Here is a 22,828-nt window from a genome sequence, read left to right as displayed (position 1 = left end):
TTTTTGGCAGGAGCAAAGATGCCTTTTTGCACTGACACAGGAACTGGGAGCTCATCTTGGGAGCTCTCACTCCCCAGCCTGGGTTCAGAGCACTGTTTGCTGCCATGAGAAACATCCCAGCTGTCCCGCCCCTAGAGCTGCACCCAGCTCTGTCCCAAAACACACAATCAGGGCTGAGGAAAAAAACCCACAGTTCTCTTATTTAATTTGTGCCCACTGCTACCTTGATAGCTTTTAACTGAAACAGTTGTCAAAACAAATCCTTTATTTAATAATGCTATCAACCAAAAGAAGAAAAAAATACAGATTTTATTTTAGTGCAGATTTTTTTAGCCCGGACACACTCCTTACAAGTCCAGTTTTAAGATGCCAGAAAAAGCTTTCCCTTTTGAGATCTGATCAGTCTAACCATGACTAAGGCAGATTTTTTTCCATATATATATAAAATCAGAGCATTAGCCAAAAGGTATTCTAATACAAAAAAAATGCTTCTCTACTGCACAACTAGAGCAGAGGAATGTTCTAAGCCTTCAGTATAGCAGAGATGTGCAAGACCTGCTAAAACCCAGAGGATTTTCAAAAGGGGATTTGAGCATCATTGTTATCAATGAGCAAGTGCAGAGGCAGGTGTGACACTCAGTCACCTCTGATTAGCTATTATGGACTTCTTGAAATTCCATTTTAGCTGTGCATTTCTGCTCTTGTGATTCCAACAGAGGCTGCTGCCTCCCCATGGGCAGGCTCAAAAGATAAAGGAACAAAGCAGGGAACTTGCACAGCACAAAGAAACAGTTAACATACGTGGAGCAGCTTCTGAGGCAAATTAGGACTCCTACTAACAGAACCAAATTGCTGCCTCTCTCCCTACTTTAATAGATACCTTCCAAGAAGGAGCATTGCATTATAGTGTTTTTCCACAGAAAGAGAAGACAAGCAGTATGCGAGTCTGTGAACAGGCTGTGGCTGACATGTCAAGCTGCACTCAAAAACTGGAATCCTCCTGCTGAATTCTCTCATTAAAGTGCCCAAAGACAAATCAATCCCTTTTAGTCAGTTCTCATTTATTGCTATAAAGGCAAGTACCTGCATTCTCAGGGCCAGATCAGCATTTTCCCAGCTCGTGCTGAAGCAAGCACAGTGTGAGAGAATGAGAAACAGCACCCTGGTGAGAGTCCCTGTCCCACATCCCTGAGTCAGTACAGACATCTTCAGGAAGCTGAGCTTCTCTTTAGCACCAGCTGGATCAGGAATCCTCTCTGCTCTATTCTGCCCAGTCTAGGAATTGCAAGGTTCATAATCACAAAAATTTACCTTTTCTTACACCTCCTATCTAATATTCACTCCAACACGAATGCAGAGCTATCAGGAACCCAATTATGTCTGACTTAAAAATCACACCATGATTTTAGCTAACTAACTAGCCAGCTGCTACTCCTCTCTTCAGCAATGGAGAAGCTCTCTGGACTGTGAACACAAAGAGCTTGTTAACACATACAGCAGAGAGATTTCAGTGAAAAGACACAGACAGTCCACGAAACAGAGAAGCAATCTGCACTTTAAGTCTGTCACGTTGTCCACCAGCCTGGACTATGCTAATCACATCTCTCAGTGTGCTGTAAGAGCTGTCATTGCCAGACTGCACTTAATCACCATTCTTGCAGCAGCAGTGAGCAGAGTTCATCTTTTTCCCTTTAATAAGAGCCATTACATCATTCTCCAGCATGGAAACTACGAAGTGGGAAGGTCAAAAAGTTCTTAATTAGAAGGATTTTTATTACTGTGATAGTTCCGTTCTAGCCTCAATAAGAGAGATCTGCAGTACAGGCAGCAAGAGCTGGAAGGCATCTTGGATATAGGAAGCACTGTTTGAAGCCTGTGAAAACAAAAATCAGAATACACACATAAATAGCCATGCTACCAATCAGCTTTGCTCACCACATACTCATTTCGAACAGCATTGATTATTGCACAGAAAAAACAAAAGCCTAGTGCTTGCTGGATTTTAAAGGCTTCATTCTAGAAATCAATTTTATGTCAAGTTTTTGAGGGGCTTTATGCCAGTAGGCAAAAAAAAAAAAGCAAATAGCTTAAAGACTGCCAAACAAGATCAGTTGCAATCCAAATGCAGGATACTGTTCTCAGCAAGAGAAGAAAAGTGTTTACTTCTAAGTGAAGCATGCTGTGGCAGGAAGGAAGAACAAATGAACATGAAACACCCCCTTCCTACCACACCTCCAAGCTCTGCAAGCTTGAGAACCAATTTAACAGTAAGGAAGTGTTGGGACTCTTGTATGCCAATTTCTGAACTTGTCTAAGATTTGACTTTGGACGTTTGAATTCTAAAAATGCAGACTGTTGAATTTAATATGTGTCTCCTGACCCATCATAACTGTGAGCTGACACTAACTCCTCACTACGTAACTCATCTTTTGTGCAAATCTACAGACATTTATCAAAACTTTCAAGTTATTAAGATAGGTAAGCACAATTTTAGACCATGGGTTAGAGAACTTGGCATGCATAAGGATCCTAAAGTGGGAAGAACCAACACATCTATTTTTAAAGTATTAGCTTAAAGTTTTAACATTAGCATAACTGACCTCCAAAAACACTCCAGTGATTAAGGGATTAAGCACATCTGCTTTCTCTTTGACCTGCAGAGATCAGACATATATTATCCTGATTGAAAATTTGATCACATTTCTTCAAGCAAAATAAAGCTAAACCCTCAGCAAGTTTAAAACCACCACTGCTCCCTTAACTAGAGGAAAGCTAAGCCACAAGCTTAGCAGCCTTGTAACATGCAAATAAGAACAAAGTAACCTGCACATGCCCACCACAGGTCAGGTATGAGTACACATCACATCTTCAAATGAACTGGGAACAAGTGAGGAATCCAGAGATGAAGATAGCATCTTCAGGAACAGAGTGCTTTGGAAAATCCACAAAAGGCTCACAAACTTTATTTGCCTCTGTCTCCTCAGCACTGTAAGCATCAATTCCCACCCCTACTCTGTGCCAGGCTCTCAAAAGCTCAGATGCCACAGTTTGAAGAACCCTGGCCTAAAAGATCAGTTCACAAGTTAAAAACTGCATATATAAACTTGCAAAAACAAAAAGCAGTTCCTGGCAAAGATCCCAAGGCTGTTAGCAAATAACCACATCTCATTCCTAAGAACTGTGGTGTAACTCTTACCCCTGCAGTCGTTAAGCATGTCGTGAACTCTTTAGAGAAAGCTGACAGTTCTTTGCAGAGCATGATCGTCAGTCTGTGGAAGAAAGGGAAAACAACGAAGTAAAGACAATCCTCAAGATTAAATTTCTTTCAGCATTCCTCTAACACATAAATACTCTACTTCTATGCTTACTAAGTTAAATTAAACCAAAATTTATATAAACCGTGTATGAAGATTCAGAAGTTCCCCAAATAAAACTGAGAGGGAAAAGGTGGGGAAATAAATAATTAAAGCAGAAGATCTTAAAGAGCACTCAGAGGACACACATCCATTCCAGAAGGAACAGTACTAACTTGCCTTTTTTTACTGGCAAGTGTCATTTTCTGAATTAGAAAGTACTGCACATTTCAGATACATGCCAACTGTCTCCTGTGTAGTAATTTTGCCATCTCCTGTACCAAGCATACTAAATTATTAAAGAGGTAATCAGGAATCACTTTTGTACAACTGTTTTGTCATGCTTTAAATCTCTGCCTACTGACTAGCACAAGCTTAATGCAAATGTTCTTCTAGGCTACACAAAGCTTTCAAGAAGACTTTCCTCTTTCTTATCAAGAAATGCCTTTAAGCTGCAAAGAGACAGCTGAGTTCTGTTGGAACATAATGATGCCACCCATCAAAAATTCACAGATTTGCCCAATTCCCAAATTTAAACACCTATGCAGAATTCAAGAGCCCTGCATTGTAAGGATTTCCAAAGAATTATAAGACAGTTTAATCAGTAATTATATGCTATCCATTGACTGAGAGATGCACTCACTGTGACAGGGACTTGGCTCTGTCTGTGACTGTCACCTCCTGTTTCTGACCGTAGAGAAACAAGGCTGCAGTTTTGTGAAACATTTCAATGGAGCAGGCTGTCAGTTCTGCCAGGCTTCTTATGGCAAATGCATGAATATCCTGCAAGAGTGACAAAAATTCTGCATACAACACAAAAACTAGTAGCTTTTATTATTTAAAACAAGTCAATCACACAACATACTATCACTGCCCTTTCAGACCTCAGAACCCACACAAAAATAGAAACCCATAAACCCTGTGAGTCACAACTGTAACTTAGCAGCCAGATAAAACACTCTGCAGGCAGATGTTATTTTCCTTGATTACCCAGTTACCTCTACTGATTTCTTAGCATCCTGGTCACCATCTCTGGATTCTACTTCTTGGTTTTCTTCATTTTCTTTTTCCTCTTTAGCAAGACTGCTGTTGAATCGTGCTATCCACTCATGAGCAGATGTCCTCACCTGAAGCAAGATGTGCCATAATATTTAATAACTGAAATGAAGCCCCCATGCACACGCCAAGACAATGGAAAGAAGCAGAAAGAAGAAGCTACAGAGGAAAGAAGCAGCTACAACTCCTTTTGAGCTTCTGAGAAGAACCAGGACAAACGATCCCAATGCCTTCAGAATTTTGCAGAAGTTTGGCTGATGTAGTTGAAGGCTCTAGCACCAGGGACTGGAGTTTACCAACAAGACTGAACTACCAGAGGTGCTTTAAAAACGTGTCTGCAGAATGCTGCTGCCACTTGCTGGATCTGAAGGGTAGTGAAATGATGGCAAAAAGGATGACTCTTCCTCATACCAGCTCCTGAACATAGTAAAATGAGGTGCTTTGTACCAAGAGCAGGCCTTCAGTTCATGACTGTAGGTTTCTTCACTGTGGCAACTGAAGGCTCACATGATGCTGCCCCATAAAGGCCCATCTCTTTTGCCTACCATTGCCAAAATGGTAGGCAAAATATGACTTGTTTTCATGCATTTTATATTTTCACAAGCAAAGCAGGTGATGAGAAGCTCTTCCTGTGAGGAAACTCTCCAGCTTTTAGAAAATGGAAAATAACTCACCGTGATCACTTTGTCTGGTGTGGAGGAGATGTGCAGTTCTGAAAACAGCCCTGTTACTTCTTTTGTGAACTCTTCATCTCCTAAAGGACAGGAAAGGTTAAAGAATCCACACAAACGACAGATTCAGGAATAAGCAGCACTTCAGTGCACAACTAGTTCTGCACCAGTCTGTCAACTGTTTCCTTTATTTCTCTTTGAATCATCACCTCAGGCAAGAATGCATCAAACCCAGTCTTTTCAAACACAATTTCTAAGGTAAGTTCTGCAAAGGTGGAGACATCAGTGCCTGAAGGTTAGTTCCTGCTTTCTCAATTCTGGTTTTGTAGCTAAGGTACCGCCTTTTTCTATTTTTTATTTTTTATTTTTTTAGAGGCAGCCTTTTACAACCAACTTGCACATCACCTTGGAGAGTCTGAAATATCACTTAGAGCCTATGGTTCTCCTATTATATATGGCACAGCAGATGTGAGATCCATTACGTGCAAATATAAAAGATACATTAAATGTTGAATGATAGCAAGTGCAGGTGTGTAAGCCCTCCCTGATGAGCATTTAGGTAAAAGCAATGCAAGAAATTTACATTTAAATCCATGTAATTCTCAAGAATCAGGGCTCTTGTGTGCAAAGGTATCTTTGAATCTTTTGCTCTGTGTGGCTAACTCTCATTTAAAAAACAAATAAAAAGGCTTTTTGCTCTCCCACATGTTGGACAACTCTGTTCAGAGTTTTCCCTTCCTGGTAAAGGAAACCCACTCTCTCTCTAAATTAGCATCTTGACTCAGGGTCAGTTGTATGAACTGCCCATGAGTCAAACAACTCTAACCCTAGTCTGGCAAGAAATCATTCCTGCTACAGAATTACTGCACAGCTTCTCAGAGATGAAGGGTGCTGCTGTCATGCCCTTGGACAGAAATGGCTTTAGGATTAAACACCCAGCTAAAGAATAATTTCAATTTGGCCTCATGCCCATTGCTACTGATCAGGGCTGGCTGGTTCTGCACTAAGGACCAGCATCTCTTCTCAAAATCTGGGGCTCTCTTACCCTTCTTTTCTTCCTCTTCTTCTTCAAAGAATTCAGGTAAAGAAAATGCTTCTTTGAGTTGTTCCATTTCCTCCTTCAGTGTGTCCAACTCCTCTCCAGAGAGGGCATTCAGAACTGCTTTCACCTGGTTAGGGACAGTACAGCCAAAGAGAGAATCAATAAATCCATCCAACAGGATGGAAAATGCAGGCCAAGGTAGCAAACCAGCAGGTGTGAGGAGAGTAACTTTTGAGAAGTTGGAGAGCTACAGAAACTGAGACTGGCTGAAGTAAAGGGAATGGCTTTAGGAGCTGAGGACAGGACGAACTGCTCCCAAGGTAAACACCAGATCCTAATACAAGGATCAAAGTGAAGGTCTGTAATCATTTTACAGCAAGTTCTGAGCACTTGATTTTACACGTATACACATACACTTCTAATCTTTTTCCCCCTGCTCAGCTGAACTCAAAATAGAAAGCAAAATGCTCAAGGCCATTACCTTTGATTCACTCTCTCTGGAAAGCATCTCTAAGGCCTCCAGATGCGAAAGACCCTGAAACTCATCAAACAGTAACCCATAATGGGCTTTCTTCTCAGTAGCCATGGTAACCTCGGTAGCTGTCTGCTGCTCTTCTTTCTCCTTTGCCTCTCGTAAGACCTGAAAAAGAAAGCAGAGGCCTCGTGACAGTGCCAGGAGATAGAGAATACAGGAGGAGAAGGCTTTTGGCTCAATAGCAAAAAAATGGTTGCTTAATGACAGGACCACAAAAGAAGGGAGAAGAGATGAGAGAAATCAATGAGGTGCTGATAGGGAAGTGCTGTACCTGAGATAATGTAGAGGTTCTGTTTATTAACCCCTTTGTTTTTTTGAATCCAGGGTCTCCCTCAGCTATTACATCCATTGTCTTTTTCCCGATGAATTCCAAAGCATCCAGACCTCCACTAATAACACTTTTACCCTAGGAATCAGATTTGGATAAAGACAGCATATAAAAACTCAGAGAAGATTACACAATGGAAGAAATTGAATTGGGAGGGTTTTATCAGCAATCTTACGCTGGGCACTCACATAAAAGCCAAACTGGTCCTTGTCACCCTAAATTCAACCCTAATCGTCACAAAGAGAGCAGCAGGACATGGAAAGAGCCACAACACATTATCACCCAACAGCTTATTACAGCACCCAGACAGCTGCAGCAATCTGATGGGAAATACATTTTTTTAGTTTGTGAACAAGCTGTGTCTCAGCACATTGCAGTATTCAGTTCTCATCCTTCCAATGAAAAAACCTGTGGATTTTGACTGCTAACTTTTGTTCGAGCCTTAAAAGCAGAAACAGAAGCCAGCTTTCCATCTGCAGCTCTTTCAGATTCCCAGGCAAACTGACAAGACAGCAGATCACAAAAGCAGTTTCTAAGGGTAATGGCTTCCTTTGAAGTGCATTTCTCATGGTCACAGGAGCAAGCTGATTTCCAAGTGAACTGAGCCAGTTTCACATAGGTTTTTTGAAGAGGAGAATGGATTTCACCTCTAGTTCTGTGGAAATCAGTGGAAATACTCCAGGAATGAGTCTGACCCTGCATTTAGCTGACTATGCCAAAGGAAAGACAGAGTACAGAGGTGACACGTACAGAAATGCATGCTCTGCACAATCCACTGTTAGGATTTTTTTGTTAGGTACCAACATTCATTTTGTAGGTACCAACATATCAAAATTCATAATATCCTGCACATTGGGAGCCAGTTAGAAGCAAGGCCCAGGATAATGGTTGTCTGAAGGCTGAAAGAGTTAATCACCATGCATCCCACAAATGCCAAAATTAAGTTTCTTCTTGCAATGTTTCAGATCAAAGGCCAAAACCCCAAAGCTCCCTTAAACTCATTTTCTCCTGCATTCCCAACTCACTCACTGTGCTTTGGACAGCAGTAGAGATGGTTGATAAAACTTCAAGTGCCCCAGCAATAGGGAAAGAGCTGCCGTCATCAGCTGCATCAGCATTGCTGGCAGCAGGATTCTCACTACCTGCAGTAGAAGGTAGAAAATTAACTTCCTGACTTCACAAAACAAACAAAAAAAAAAGCTCCTGTCAGCCACAGAGTGAAGAATATCAACAGACACCAAATATCAGTTAGGAGCAAGCCTACAACCTACAATTCAGATTATTTTCCTCTCTACTTTTCAGAGCTAACAGAACTAATAAAGAGAGTATTATTTAACTGATTTTATTATCAGTTTCAAGGTGCAAAGTGCAGAGTAAGGTGATGTTATTTTGGGGCTCATTATGTTGTGAAAAACATTCCAGGGTTGCTCTTATGCAGTACAAAACTGACCTCTTGCAGCATCTTTAGACTCTGATGAGATTTCACTAGGACTGGGGATCCCAAGGGTTGTTTCTGCTTTTTCTATGACATTTGAAATACCTTGACCTAGAGAAGAGAGAAATCAGAACAAAAACAGGATTAGAACTGCATATTCTTTTTTATTATTCCAGATTCCTTCTGTTCAAAACAGTTTAACCAGCACTAAAACCTCCTTCTATCAAGCTCACCTACCAATGTAATGAACCTAGATTTCATCTTAGCTTTTAAATAAGGCTGTAAATACTGGCAGAATACTAGTTTAAAACACCAGGTGAAAATTACACAAACACCTTAAAAACCTGAAAGTAATTCTGTCTCTGCATATCTCCTCAATCTCACTGTACCTTTTGGTACAAGCTTTTCCCATTACTTGAACAATTCTCTTGACATTTTTCCAATAATGGCTGCTATAACTGAAATCCTCTTCTCTACAAACAAGTTCTAAAGCACCAGCTTGAGACACAAAACATGATTAAAATATTTATCAAATACCAGAAAGAGCCTTACCTACAGTAGCTACGGTAGCAGACGCAGTTGACAGAAGAGATTTCCCCCAGCTTCCCCAGTAGCCCCACCCTGTCTGAACTGCAGGAGGATCTGAGACCTTTAATGAAGAAAAACAGAAGAGTGATGCAGGCATTATGGTGAGGAAAGGAACACAAGCAATCTGTGACATGTGACTTTTGTGCAGCTTTTTCATTTCAGAGAACAGCAATGTGAATTTTAAGAAAAGAGTGGGGCTTATGCTCAGAGATCTCCTGTGCTCAGAGCCATGAAATGTGAAGTCCCATTTCTCTGAGCAAGCACAGGAACATACCTTGATGGTTTCACCTGCAGGCTTTTCTGTGGCAGCAGGTTGGCTTTGGGGCTTGGGTTCAGGTCTTTTCCGAGTCACAGGCACAGTCTCTTGTTCTCTCCCTTCATTGCTCTCAGAGCAGCCAAGCTCTTCTGTCTTCTGTTCATTTTCAGCTTCGTAAGAGGTTTCATCTTTCAGATTTTCACAACTGTCTTTCTCAGACATGACTACAAACATTCATAGAAAGCAAAGTATATAAAATAATCACTCCCTCGCACTTTGACGTTAGTTCAAGAGCATCACGTTGGTGATTTAAATAATTAAACACAACAATGTTGCCATATGTACCCACATGTGTGTACACCAAATTACGTCTGACTCCAAAATGGCACAGTTGGAAGTTTAAAGTCCCACAGGAACACGTGGCTTTATCTGACTGACACACCCTCTCCACAGGAAAATAAACCAGTTTGCTAACCCTGAAAAACTAATAGACGGTAGAAAAGGCCTCAGATAATTAAATCCATTACATGCCCCACCAAAATAAAAGTGAAAACACATCGCTTGGCATGGCTGGTGTGAGGAGTGTAGGGGCCAGCATCAGAGAGCTGAGCGGGCAGGGAGGCAGCGCCGGGGTCACTCCTGAACGTGGGGATGAGCAGGGCACCCCGGGAGCTGCGATGAGCTCCAGCGGCCTCGGCGGCACCTGCGGCTCAGCGACCTGCAGGGCCGAGCCGAGAAGCGCAGGGTCGCCGGGAGCACGCCGGGGTGGCACCGCTGTGTGCCCGGCCGGGCGCTCAGGGGTGCCATGGCCTCGAGGGAAGGAAGGAACGCGACAGCTCCGGGAGCGGGCCGTGCCCCTGCGCCGCGACCCCCGGCACCCTCCCCACCTCCCCTCTGTGCCTCCGCCTCCCCGGGACGCCCCACAGCCCCCTGAGGCCGCCCCTCTGGCACCCCAAGCTCTCTGAGCCTCCCCGGGGGCTCCTGCCGCACCCGCCGGGTGCCCACAGCCCCCCGCCGTGTCCCCGCGCCGCCCCTCACCGGCGGCGCTCGGCGCGGCCCCGCGCTCCGGGCCGAGCCAGGCCGGCGCAGAGCGGCCCCGGCGCTGCCCCGGAAGCGGCTCGGCTCGGGGAAGCGCGTCCGGGCGGCGGGGCCGGCGGCGGAGCGGCGGGCCGGGCCGGGCGCCCTCGTCCCGGGGAGAGCGGCGGTACCGCCAGGTTCGCCGGCAAGGGCGGGGCGGAGGGGGAGGCCGCGGGGCCGCGGCCTGCCTCGCTGTTTTGGCCTGGAAATAGGGGAAGGTTTGGAGGGCAGCGAGGGCGTGGGGGTCTCGAGGGGAAGCCACGGGCTGAGGTCGGTTACTCTGGGCAGGCCGGAGGACGGAGACTGCGGGCAGAGCTCGGCGGGTCTGCGGCTCCTCCCGAGGGGCAGCGGAGAGACAGCTCCGAGCCCTGCTCGTGCGGCCCTGGGAGCGGCTGGGGCTGTGCCAGGGGGTTAGATTGGCGATCGGGAAGAGGTTTTCCCCAAAGGGTGCTGGCAGTGCCCAGGGAACGGGCCGGGCCCGAGGCTGCCAGAGCGTTTGGACAGCGCTGCCAGCACGGGGTGGGACTGTAGGGGTGTCCTGAGCAGGGCCAGGAGTTGGACTGGATGATCCCTGTGCTTTTCTTCCAATTCAGAATATTGTTTGTGTTTCTGGCATGACGTCGTGCCCCAGTGGCACCACACCCTTCGTGGTGCCCTCGGCTGCAGTGCGCTCATGTCGCGTGTCTTGTGCCCCACTGCCACCAGGTGCGACCAGGGCTTTTCCACCAGGGAACTTGGAGCATTCAGGGGCTGTGAGGACAGGGTAATGTTAAGTGAAACTTTGTGCCTGGTCGTTTTTAGCTGACCAGACAAAAAAGCCTGTTTTGGTGCACAGTTGATGCCATGTCGTGGCAAGTTAGCCCGTGACAGGTGTCAGCCAAGGGATAAGCACAGCAAAACACTGTGTCCTGTCGCGCAGCCAAGGGAAAACAACAAACCCCATCAGACAGCGGCGAGGCTGGCCCTGGGGTGCTGTGGATTTGCCCCTTAGGTTGGTTTTTGGGCCATGGGTGAGTCCTCCCTGCAGCTTCTCCCATGCTGGGAGCACCTGGAATGGCTCTTGTATGCTGTCTGTGTTCATAAACTTCCCAAGAGTTCCTGTTTGCAGGGCTCTGCCAAAATGCGCCTCCCTGGTTTGACAGAGGGTCAGAGGGGGCTTGCAAATGGTATTTCTGCAAGACATCAGCAGCCTGTGCTCTGTCAGGTGTGTCTCGGTTTATTGCCTCATGTTCCTCCAGGTATGAAGTGATGTTATAAGCAGTGAATGTAAAACCATATAACTTGCAACCTCTTGGGCCCCAGTTTTGCTGTGCCATATAAATGTGTGTAATTTTAAGTACTATCAGTGCTTCCAGTGACCTCAGTGGGACTACTTAGAGTGCTCTAAGTTGGACACAAATACACTTCTTCAGGGTAGGAGCCAAGGATGACTCATACAAGCACATGCATTACAGATTTTTATCTTTCCACTGATATTTGTTGTTGCAACTTATGGTTTAATAAAGGTTAAATGTGTTGAGTTCAGCTTCAAGTTCAGTTGTAAAACAGCCAGTTTCTATTCTGGCACATTTCATCTTGATTGAGCTTAACACTTTGTTGAAGAATTGTGATGTTGGCACTGATCACGCTTTATCCTTTTTGGGTCCTTTAGCAGCTGTTTTGCATAAGTGCAATGGATGAAGGATATGGATTTTGCAAATCATTTTATTGTTCCCAGCACTCGGCAGTGAGAGATCATTGTCTGCTTAGCAATAATGGCTTTTCCAAAAGACAAACAATTTCTAATAAATCAGACCTCGAAGAATTTAATAGTAAAATTAAATGACCCGTCACCAATGTTTTATGCATTATGCAGGCTCAGTGCAAGTATAGTGGAGAGCATATGCAATTACTGAAGATAATTATTCTTATGAGGGAAAATGTTGCTGAGTATTTCTTGTGTTAAATAAATGAGTGAAATTCCTAATGTCATTTAGGAACAGACGTCACAGACGCTTGGAAACCTTAACAATTCAAATTTAATAATTTAAAATTACAATAGCACAGGCAAAGTACAAGAGGCACTGGGATTATTCTCTAATAAATCTAAAGTATGAGTTGGGATGTTATTGTTTTAGAAGACTGAAAGTTACAATGTGCCTGTGATTCAAGGGTGAAGATGAGGGTTTGTGTTTGCTGCAGGACTGTGGTCAATTTTAACTGCATCAGGCTCTGTGAAGTCTGTTACATGCAAAAGTGCATTTTTGCCTGAAGGCAGCTGGGTCACAGGGTGGTGTCTGCTGAAGGTCTGGGACCACAGCACCTCACTTGCCACCACAAGCTGTGACAGACCTTTAAAGCAACCCAGATGTCAGTGGTCCACAAACCACTACCAGTCCACAGCCTGTCTCTGTGGGGCCTGCATAAAACAAGCAGGTCAGTGTCGATAGCCTTTTGCAGGCTCTGAAACACTCTGAAAATACCAGGGGTTGAAAAATGGAAGGTTAAAACCACTCCCTCAAACAGAAGAATAGTTGCTGATCAACAGCAGCCTTAGTATTTTTTTTTTTCAGACCTGTGCTGTTGCTGTGGATGGGATGCTCTTCTTCAGAGGCAGCAGGACTCAGTAACACTTTCCCTAAATTGTAGCTGGTGAAAAACAGGAATGAAAGAGGCCTTGGTAGTGGTTTTAACTGTTTAGCTGTGGGAAAGTAGCTCCTCCAGCACAATGGTATAATTGAGTTCTCTGCACTAGTCTCATCTTAAATGAAAGAACAAGAGGCATGATAGAAAACAGAGTGGGGCCAATGATTAAAAAAAAAAAGAAGGAGGCAGCAGATGAAGGGATTGCTGTTTACAGAGAAACAAGTAGGGAGCCTGTTTTCCAGTTTCTCTTGCAGGATTCAGTGGGTGAGTTGGTTAGTCAAGCTTGAAGGAGAGTTGGACGCAGCTGTCTTCTTTGCCTTCTTTGTTAAACTGGTTTTGGCAATAGCTGCAACAGAAATGGAAATGGGTCAGATAACACATTTCTCATCAGATGTCAAGTCTGGAATCTGGTTTGACCTTCGACAAATTAACTTTCACTGAAAAAAATTCCCAGTCTGGATAGCATCAGCAGAATTCCCCTTTTGAATATGCTTAGTTTGTCTCTGATGAAAGACAATTACTAGAAATCACCTAGTTTTATGCATGTTACATTATTTCTCAGAAGTGCTTTGGCTAGTGTTAACTGGTAATTCTAGAAGGATGAAAAGTGTCTGCATTATTTATTAAGTAAATGGGTCCCTTTGTGTTGTGATATTTTTGAAATTCCCTTCCACTAACATCTGTTATTTGTAAAAGAAAAGATGATAAATTTGAAGTCACACAGTCAGTGGTATGAAGTGAGATATTTTTTAGGATAATATTTAAGCTTGTGGCTTCTGTACTTTGTAAATGTTTTTTAAGGCTCTGGAGCTGTCTAGATGGAATCATAACTTCAGGGAACATATATTGGATTAGAAATTTTCTTGAATCAGGCTTCCAGGAAAATTGATTACAGATTGTCTCTTATCAGTGTCATCTCATTTTGTTGCAAGTTGGTTTTATTCTGGCTTGCATGCAAAAGACAGTAAAATAAAGGCTGTATCCTAATGTCTTAAAATATCTTTTGTGCACATTAATTTGAAGAGTCCCTAGACAAAACAATCTTTTCACAGTTTATGAAGTTTGGGTAGAGAAGACAGTGAAGAATGTATGGCTGCTGGGATGAAGTGGCCGATAAGATTTTCAACAGGAGCTCATTGTAAAACAAACAAGAATAACAGAGAGCAGACTTAGAAAATGCAGCAGCAGCAAGAGATATTGCTAAAAAGGAAATATGTGTAGACATCAGTGTCCTGCTGTTCAGAAAGGGACTTCCTCTTCTGGCAATAAGATAACAACCAGGAGACTTTTCCCAAGTAATTAAATCATATTATGTAGTATTTAGACATCTAATACCAGTTGTGCCCCTACATCATAGATGTAAATGCTGAAAATCAGATGTGTGTGTGTATCCTTTGTTTTTTCTCTGGGTAGTAAATGAAAGACTGGCTTTAGAAAACCAGGGCTTAAAAGCACTTAGATGTTGGTGGAGAGGGAGGCAGAAATTACATCCTCTTTCTTGCTTTTCTTCCTCTATTAAGAAAGCACTTTTTCTCTGGTAACAAATGCAGAATCCACTTTTAAAGATAATTGTGCATTTCGAGTAGTCTGAACAATTTGTTCTTTTTGTAAAACCTTTTCCCCCTTAATGATTATTGTTCCAGAGATTATTTGGTTGGGAAGATGAACATCTAGTGGACCGGAGGTTGTGCTAATGCCTTCTTACCCTCATTTTATCACTGTGTTCTGAGCAAAGCTCTGATTTGGAACCTCTCAGCTGACAGTTTATATTATGATATTTGAAATCTGTTTACTGGAAATTAAATTTAAATACATGGTAACCTTGCTGTCGTTAATAAACTTACTGACTTTTTTTTTTTTTTTTCCCAGTTTTACTTCCAGTTTTACTTCCAGTTTCCACTTCAAATATTGCTGGTCTTGAAAGTGCATTTGGATCCCAGACATTTTCCATCACAGAACAAATCAAGAGCTCCTCTCCTATCTCAGGGCAATACAGACAGCTTAATATCGTACGACCTCATTTCTTCAAATTAAATGAAAGAAGAATTTTCACTAGCCTTCCATGAAGCTCAGCTATTGCCTGTTAATTTTGACTGTTAGTGCTGGTCTTTCAGTTGGATTCACAGTGGAAAATGTAGCTTTTAACAGGACAGTTGCTTTTAGGTCTTTCAATGCATCACTTCATGCAGTGTCTCAAGCTTTAATAAGTTCTCCAGCACACCATGATATCATAGCCAAAGAGGGGAGCAGTGTTTTAATTGAATGTAAACTGAACATCAGCCAGTATGAACATATCCTTTGGTATAACTCCAGAGGACACCTGCTTGAACAAAAAGATGAAGGTGAGTTTTCCTGCTGTTTTCTATCCATCACTATTCCCCTTTTAAACAGTATTGGAAAACCATTTTGACAATTGGGAGATAAGGAGAGAGCAAAACAAAGTCCTTTGCCCTCTGAAATGTTGCATGGGAATTACACCTGAGTACTTCTTTTCCAGCCCATCCACCCTGCTTTGGTGCCCCACAGAATGATGTTGTTCAAGAGTCATCCCAGTGTTCACAGTGTACAGAAGAAATGAGTCTTCATCTTACCCAATACTAACTGATGGGTTTATTTATTATTGCTCTGGTTGAAATTATATTTTTCCAAATGCACAAATTAAGCACAATTCTCCACAACTTGCTTTTGACCTTTTTGAGCTGGCAGTTGTGCTTTAATTTTGTTACAGGATATGTTTTAAAACATACTTAATACATGTATTTTTTGGTTTATGCACCAGTGAGATTGTGGAAAGTAACACAATATATAATGGCCAATAGCATGGAATTCATGCTATTTAACCCTTTTGAACTGAAGGGGAATATATTTTCCTAGCTATTGGCTCTTACAGTTTTATCCCTGCAGTTTTTAATTTAAAAAAATGTTTTAGAGATACTTGTGGTTTTCTCTATTAGTATTAATGAAGGTCATCGAACTAATTGATAGGATCTTGTTGGAGGCCATCTTTCTGCCTTAAGTATTCAGTAACCTTTTTGTAGTTATAATACCATCTAGAGATTAGTTCAAAGTAGAGTAATTAGAAGAATAAGTTATGAAAACAGTTCAGAGTAATTAGAAGAAATGAGTTATGAAAACAGTTTTCCCCCTAAGTTATAAATGCACAGCAAATGCTGTATAAAGCTTCTTGTATTGATTTCTCTTTTACTTGGGTTTTGCATGTCAGCACTGCATGCTCAGCAGAAAACTGTCTCAAGAAAATTCTGGATTCTTTTGCCAACAGAGCCATTTACAGACTGATTTTTTTCATGGGTCACTTGACTTTTGACTCTGAACGTATGGAAAATTAGACTTTATGGAGGACAGTCTTTCAACATAGGGCTAGAAGCCCTAGTTAAGAATTAGGATCCCTATCAGAAAAAAACAGAAGCACACTGGAAAGTGCAAATGAGAGAAGGAAGTAAAAGCAGTGTAGCAAGCATGCAGAATAATTTACCATTAAGCAGTAGGATGGGTAAGTGGGTTATGACTTCTGTGTCACAAGCGTGAAAAGGACATTTCAGTCCTTGGTGTACTGTTACTATGCTAGAAGTGGACTGCTCGCTGCCAAGCTTTGACTCCTGATGATGTTTACCCTGGGATTTTTGTTTCATGAGCTCTGTTTATTTCTTGCCCCTCTGCAGATGACCGGTGGAGGATTGCTGATAATTCCCTCAACATCACAAAGGTCAGCTTTGCTGACCGGGGCCGGTACACGTGTGCAGGCATTAATCATAACGAGACCTTGCACTACACAGTCACCCTGAGGGTTATCTTCACCTCGGGGGACATGAGCATCTACTACATGATTGTGTGCCTCGTTGCCTTTGCCATCACCCTCATTTTGAACATCACCCGCCTGTGCATGATGAGCAGCCACCTCCGCAAAACGGAGAAGGCCATCAACGAGTTCTTCCGGACAGAAGGGGCTGAGAAGCTGCAGAAGGCTTTCGAGATAGCCAAGCGTATCCCCATCATCACGTCTGCCAAAACGCTCGAGCTGGCCAAAGTCACTCAGTTTAAAACCATGGAGTTTGCTCGCTACATCGAAGAGCTCGCCAGGAGCATTCCCCTGCCGCCTCTGATCCTTAACTGCAGGGCGTTCATGGAGGAGATCTTCGAGGCCGTGCGGGTGGACGACCCCGACGAGGTGGGCAAGGAGGAGAAGCAGCCGCCCGGCTGCGGGGCCCAGGCCGCGCTGTTCCCCGGCAGCGCCGAGATGAAGCGCAGCGATTCCCCGGCCGCGGACTCGGACGATGGCTCCCTGAGCGAGCAGGGCCAGGAGATCGCCGTGCAGGTCTCCATCCACCCCCAGTCCCAGGGGCAGAGCATCGACACCGTGTCTCACGGCAGCTGCCACTCTGTGCCTGCTGAGGAAGGCGCCTGCTGAGCCCGGTGATGCACGGAGCGGGGGAAGGAAGCTCGGGGGATCCGAGGGTACTGTGGGAAAAGGGTCTGCAAACAAGCTGCCTCATCCCGTGTGCACAAGAGTTTTCCAAATTGCAAGGTGCCAGAAGTAGTTCTGAAGTGTGTATTTTCTGTCAGTGTTGATTTAACAATTCCAGTCTGCTTAGAAAAAGCCCTTTGGAATATTGTGCAGGGGCTTTTCTTTCTAAAGCAGGTTTGCTATATTTAAAATAGTTGCAAAACAGGAATTCTTTGTCCTTGGCTCCTTGGTAGCTTTTGATACTTCAGATCTGAGTGAGAAGTGACCAAGCTGAGCAGTAAGTACAACTTGCAATAAGAACTTTTCTTTTGTGAGCTCCCTCTTTCTTCACAAAGTTGTGCTGAAATTCCTTTGAGTCGGTGTTGTTGTCCTGATGAATTGAGTTCTGTGCTCTTTTTGAGTTGCCTCTTGGTGCGTGTAGCTCATCAGAACCACAGTGAGCTTGAACAAATCTGTTTTGTGTCACATGCTTGTGTTGCTATCAAAATGTACTGTACTTAGAAAAAAATAGTACCAGGATCTGCTGCTGGATTAAATGAATTGTTGTAGTTTCAAAGCAGCTTAGAGAACAACCAGGAGGTCTCAGTTTTCTGTGCATCTACAGGAAACTTGTGGGTATTTTAAAAACTTGTTGCTTAAACTTGGTGCTGATTGCCAAAGCGCCTTACCCTGGTCCTGTCCCACAGAAAGGAGCAGTGACAGCACTTCTGGCACTGCCTGGCTTTTCATTATGCTGATTTCAGTCACTGTAGAAAATCCAAAGTTTTATATTGTATTTGACGTTGTGGTGAGAAAAGGATGACAGTAATCACATCGTGGCAAAACTAAGAAATGAATTCATCATCTACAGACAGGTGTCTCAGGCACATCTTCCTGAACAGCATTATAATAAAGCAGGTGAAAAGCAGTGACACTGAGTCGCTCTGCTCCAGCTGGTCCTGTCAGAAGGCAGTGGCAGAGTGGGGGCTGGCTGAGCTGTTGGCAGCCACTGTTTGCAGGAGGGGAGTGACTCACTGATGGAGCCCAGCCTGGTGGCTGCAGAGGTGGCAGAAGGGAGAGCTGCAGCTGCTGGCATATGTACACAAGTACTTCACCAAGGATCTCCCACCTGGCTTCCTCAGCTGTAGAGATCCAGCCTTCAGGAATCAGAGTGCAGACAAGAATCTACTTTCTTCTTCCACTCTTTGGTGCTGTGTTTTTTTCCTCCTTAACATTTGTATGACTTAAATAGCATTTTATATCCTGTTGAGATTTAGTAGATGTAAAGCTTGTAAGCACTCCACATATTAATTTCTTACAACTACTGGAAGCATATTGCCATATAATTTTAACAGCTTGGCAACAGGAGTGCCATTTAATTTCACACAACTCTTTTTTCTTTCCTTATTATTACGGAAATGTCAGTTTAACAAGTGATTCTGGAGAACTGCTCAGGATTAAGAGGATTTGACATTACATTTACATGAGTAGAGGTGGAAAACAAGCAGGCACAGTGGTAATAGCAGGGTGGGGCTGTCTGTGGTAATACATGCCCAGAAAGAAGGGGCTGAATGAATTATAGTTACCATATCAGAGACAGGGAAATGACAGCATCTATTACCATTCTAAACTACCTTCTGGGGAAATTCCTGCAGTCAGCCACCAGTTAAATCACCCTAGTTGCCTTTGGCCTGTCAGGTAAGAGTAGTGTTAGTCAGGAAGGAAATTGCTAGCCTTTATTACAGTAACATTCCCACCAGCTTGGTGCCATTTACAAGACTGTAGCAAACTTTGTTTCAGGGGAATAAAACCTTCTGTACATACTTCGAGTAGCTGCCTCAACAGTGACTTCTTTTTTTTGCTTCCATAGTTTGATGGCACTTTATGCCCGGGTGAAAATTTTGTTGTTTTGTGCAACCTGTCTGGTTTCTTTAAAGTTTTTTGATGTTATCAGTGTTAAAAGATACTCTGTGGATAAATATCTATTTCTCTTAGAAGAAGGAAGCTGCTGGCTTCACTTCTGTGCTGCAGTGGGTTCTGCAGGTTTGTTGCACATGTGTGAGGGGAGATTTGGGAGGCTGCACCCTTTAGGATGCGCTGGTCCAAAGAGGTGAAGGCTACAAGAGAGAATGATCTGCTTCAATCTCCTTTGTGCCACAGACCATCAGAATGTAGCTGCACCTGCCTTATTTCCCTATAAACAGCTCTCCTTGCTTCTGGAACTGTTGCATGATATGCAACATATGGATGTGTTACCCCTAAATACACACAGAGTGTGAGATGCCACTACAATATCTAAAGTATTTAATTGCTTCCTAAGAAGCCGTTGTGATTGACAGATGTCACATCAGAAGTGGCAGCTTACAGGCAGCAGAATGACACTGGAGGTGTGTCAGATGAGTGCCAGGAGAGCAGTTTCAAGACTTGATTTGACCTCTTTTTTGATTTTATACTTTATTTACGTAGCTCCAAGTTCTTACTGAGCACAGTTACCTGGTGTCTTCATACATCCTATTGCTGGCTGAGAGGAAAGAGTGACCATGCATAAAGTCCTCAGAAATGCAGTTGCAGTGCCAATTGCTGGATGGCAAAGCTGAAAGTTTTCCTAAATTACCACAGTGTTTTGTTCCTTACATGAATTTCATTCCTGGGAAGGAGGTTGTTTTGTAAGGATTTCAGTATATCAGGAATACTTTCTGAATGGAGGAACTGATCCTACTCCCACTGAATTCAATTAGGGAGGATTTGGGGCTCTGTGCATTTTACAGGATTTTTATGGACCTGAAAGCAAGGACGAAGGTGATGTTAAATGGTAAAAGTGATTTCCAGAGAATGAAATTTGACACCAGTTTCCAAACAAGTTGTGAACTATTCTTGTTACCCTGAGAGTAGATGTGTGCACTTAATGTCTTTGATGAATTTAATTGAACATTAACATTGAAAGTGTTTCTTGGCTTTTTGTAGGATGAGGAGAATCTACAGTGGTTTCCTTGCTTTAAACTAAAGTCTCTGACAATCACAAGGCTAGTCTATCTCTTCTTTGTGACTTATTTTAAAAAATATAAAATCTACTTGTTATCCAAGAGTACTCAAAACTAACTTTGTAGTGATTGTTTGTATTACCTGGATTGTAATGTAACTGTTTAATGTAACCACATGGGATTTCATACTTTCATAAAATGAATTGGTAGATTTACAAAATAAACTGAAAAAAAAAAAATTGTTCTGCTGGAATTTTCTGTTTTACAAGTGAGGAGTGCCTGTCTCCCTAAGATTACATAGCAGCTGTATTGAGCTCAGCAGAATGTTGTTAATCAGCCTGACAGAGGTTATTGGGATATTCAGTCATCTGAAGGACCATGGACCATTCCTGCTATGACATCTTTGGATTTTTTTTTTTTTTTTTTTTTTTTTTGTCTCACAGTCTTCAACAGCATCTAATAATTGTTCCCAGCTGCATATACAAACAGGTACAAACCTGAAATGGTTTCAGGAAGGCCCTCAAACCTTTACTTCTTTGTTTCACATTGTGTGTGTGACCTTCAACCAGAAATCTGTTTTACTTGTTTTTACCTTTTTCACATGCTCGTACTATTCCATATTGTAAGCACCTTTCTTTTTGTAATCCCTCACCCCAAACTCCAAAAATCCACCTTGCTGAGGAGCTCTCTGAAGTGCCTTCCATGGGGGTGTGCAAATGTGAATGAGAGTAGAATTCACCCAGATTGCTTTTAAAGAAGACCCTCTGGTTGCCAGTCTCTGCACAGGGCAGAGAATGGCATTACAGCTGAATATTTGGGGATTTTCCCATGAGAATCAGCTGCCTAAAGGAAGAATTATTGGACCCATACTCCTCAGACTAGGTCAGTACTCAGTCAGCATCTGCTTTCTATCTCCTTGTTGTGAGAGATGCATTAATGATAACAGTTCAGTTTTTTAAAGCTCCTGTAATCTGATCCTTCATGATCCTATCCACAGTGAACAAATTCATCTGCATCCATTTAGAGCACTTTTCCATCTGGTAACAACAGATCATTGCAAAGGGAACTGCATTAAGGATGATTGTACTTTAATTTTAGGTGCACGCCTTAAAAAACACGGGTTTTTTTCTCAATGTTACAGCATTTCTATGAGTGAAGTCTCCAGCTGGAGACGCCATGGTGTCATTCAACTCAGGCAAGTTACAGCTTTATCGACTTCCCTTCAGCCAGGTCATTTCACACCAGCTGAGTCTCTTTTCTCTTCTGTTTTTTTAATTGGATAGCAGCTCATTCAGATGTCTCCAAATACTGCCAGCTTTTTTGCATGTGGAAGTGAGAATTACACCATCATTCAAAAAAAAAAAAAATAAAAATGGTTCTGCTAGATGTTGAAATTTCAAAAAAGCCCTAAAAGCTGGGAAGTTGTTCTTTATCCCTGGTAAAACAGTACCTATTCTTTGGTCATGCCTGGCTGCCAATGAGCGCAATAATGCCAAGCAATTAGGCCTTTCATTTGCGTTAGGCTAATTAATTGTTTGCACAGTGCCCTGAATATGGAATCATTTTCCTTTTGGAAAGAATAAAAGGATTAGAATGGCTTTATCCCAAGTTGCACTGAACGTCTTTTATTTATTTAATGGGAGAAAAATCCTCTGTTGCCCCAAACGCGGAGCACACACTCGAGCGTCAGGGCTGCTGGGGGACGTCTCCATCAGTGAGGATGTCTCCATCAGTGGGGATGTCTCCATCAGTGGGGATGTCTCCATCAGTGGGGATGTCTCCATCAGTGAGGATGTCTCCATCAGTGAGGATGTCTCCATCAGTGGGGATGTCTCCATCAGTGAGAATGTCTCCATCAGTGGGGACGTCTCCATCAGTGGGGATGTCTCCATCAGTGAGGATGTCTCCATCAGTGGAGATGTGAGCACATGCACGTGTGTCCATCCATCTGCAGCCAGATGGGACTGGGGTCCTGCTGCATGGCAACGAGCGTGCAGAGGCTGCAGCCACGTCCTGCTGCTGCAGGGTTTGGATGCCAGCGCTGTCAGGATGAAGGGATGAGCATCCCTCAGATTTCAGCTGCCTGCAGGGCATTGTGAGCTGTGGTGCTGGGAGGGCAGAGCTCTGCCACTGGCCACTCTCTGGAGGGGTTTGTACTGAGTGGATCCAAGGCAAATGGAACCTGAGCTAGGGTTTCGTGGAGAAGGGACCCAGTGGACACAACATTGCAGGGGCTATTGCTATCTCTTCTTTATGTTTGTCCTATTCAGTGCCTCTTTGTGCTACCATATTATTAAGTATATATTTCATGTTAAATGGTTCTACAAATGTGCAAAAAGCCATTTCAGTGGAAAGTGAAGGGACATACTCGGCTCTAAGTGCAAGGCAGAGGCTGCCATTACACAAACTTACACTGAAG

The 22,828-nt window shown here is 43.2% G+C and overlaps 2 protein-coding genes across 2 annotated transcripts; one reads left to right on the top strand and one right to left on the bottom strand.

Moving 5' to 3' along the window:
* Window positions 1-247: 247 nt before the first annotated feature.
* On the bottom strand, window positions 248-10,377 carry FAM114A2 (family with sequence similarity 114 member A2). Its single transcript, XM_021552225.2, has 14 exons — window positions 10,303-10,377; window positions 9,283-9,488; window positions 8,973-9,069; window positions 8,436-8,531; window positions 8,015-8,127; window positions 6,929-7,063; window positions 6,604-6,762; window positions 6,126-6,249; window positions 5,084-5,163; window positions 4,352-4,480; window positions 3,997-4,136; window positions 3,197-3,269; window positions 2,601-2,654; window positions 248-1,873 (listed from the first exon to the last, which is right to left on the bottom strand). The coding sequence occupies exons 2-14, from the start codon at window positions 9,484-9,486 to the stop codon at window positions 1,775-1,777; spliced, it is 1,503 nt and encodes a 500-aa protein (XP_021407900.1). The 5' UTR covers window positions 9,487-9,488; window positions 10,303-10,377; the 3' UTR covers window positions 248-1,774.
* Window positions 10,378-10,394: 17 nt separating this feature from the next.
* MFAP3 (microfibril associated protein 3) lies at window positions 10,395-21,144 on the top strand. The gene is made up of 3 exons (XM_021552215.2): window positions 10,395-10,478; window positions 14,836-15,308; window positions 16,647-21,144. Exons 2-3 carry the CDS (start codon window positions 15,029-15,031, stop codon window positions 17,390-17,392), a joined length of 1,026 nt encoding a protein of 341 aa, XP_021407890.1. The 5' UTR covers window positions 10,395-10,478; window positions 14,836-15,028; the 3' UTR covers window positions 17,393-21,144.
* Window positions 21,145-22,828: the final 1,684 nt, after the last annotated feature.

The sequence above is a fragment of the Lonchura striata genome, chromosome 15, assembly GCF_046129695.1.
Source record: "Lonchura striata isolate bLonStr1 chromosome 15, bLonStr1.mat, whole genome shotgun sequence".
NCBI lineage: Eukaryota > Metazoa > Chordata > Aves > Passeriformes > Estrildidae > Lonchura > Lonchura striata.
Note: the sequence above shows the minus strand (reverse complement) of the source record. Positions and strands in the feature narration are given on the sequence as shown.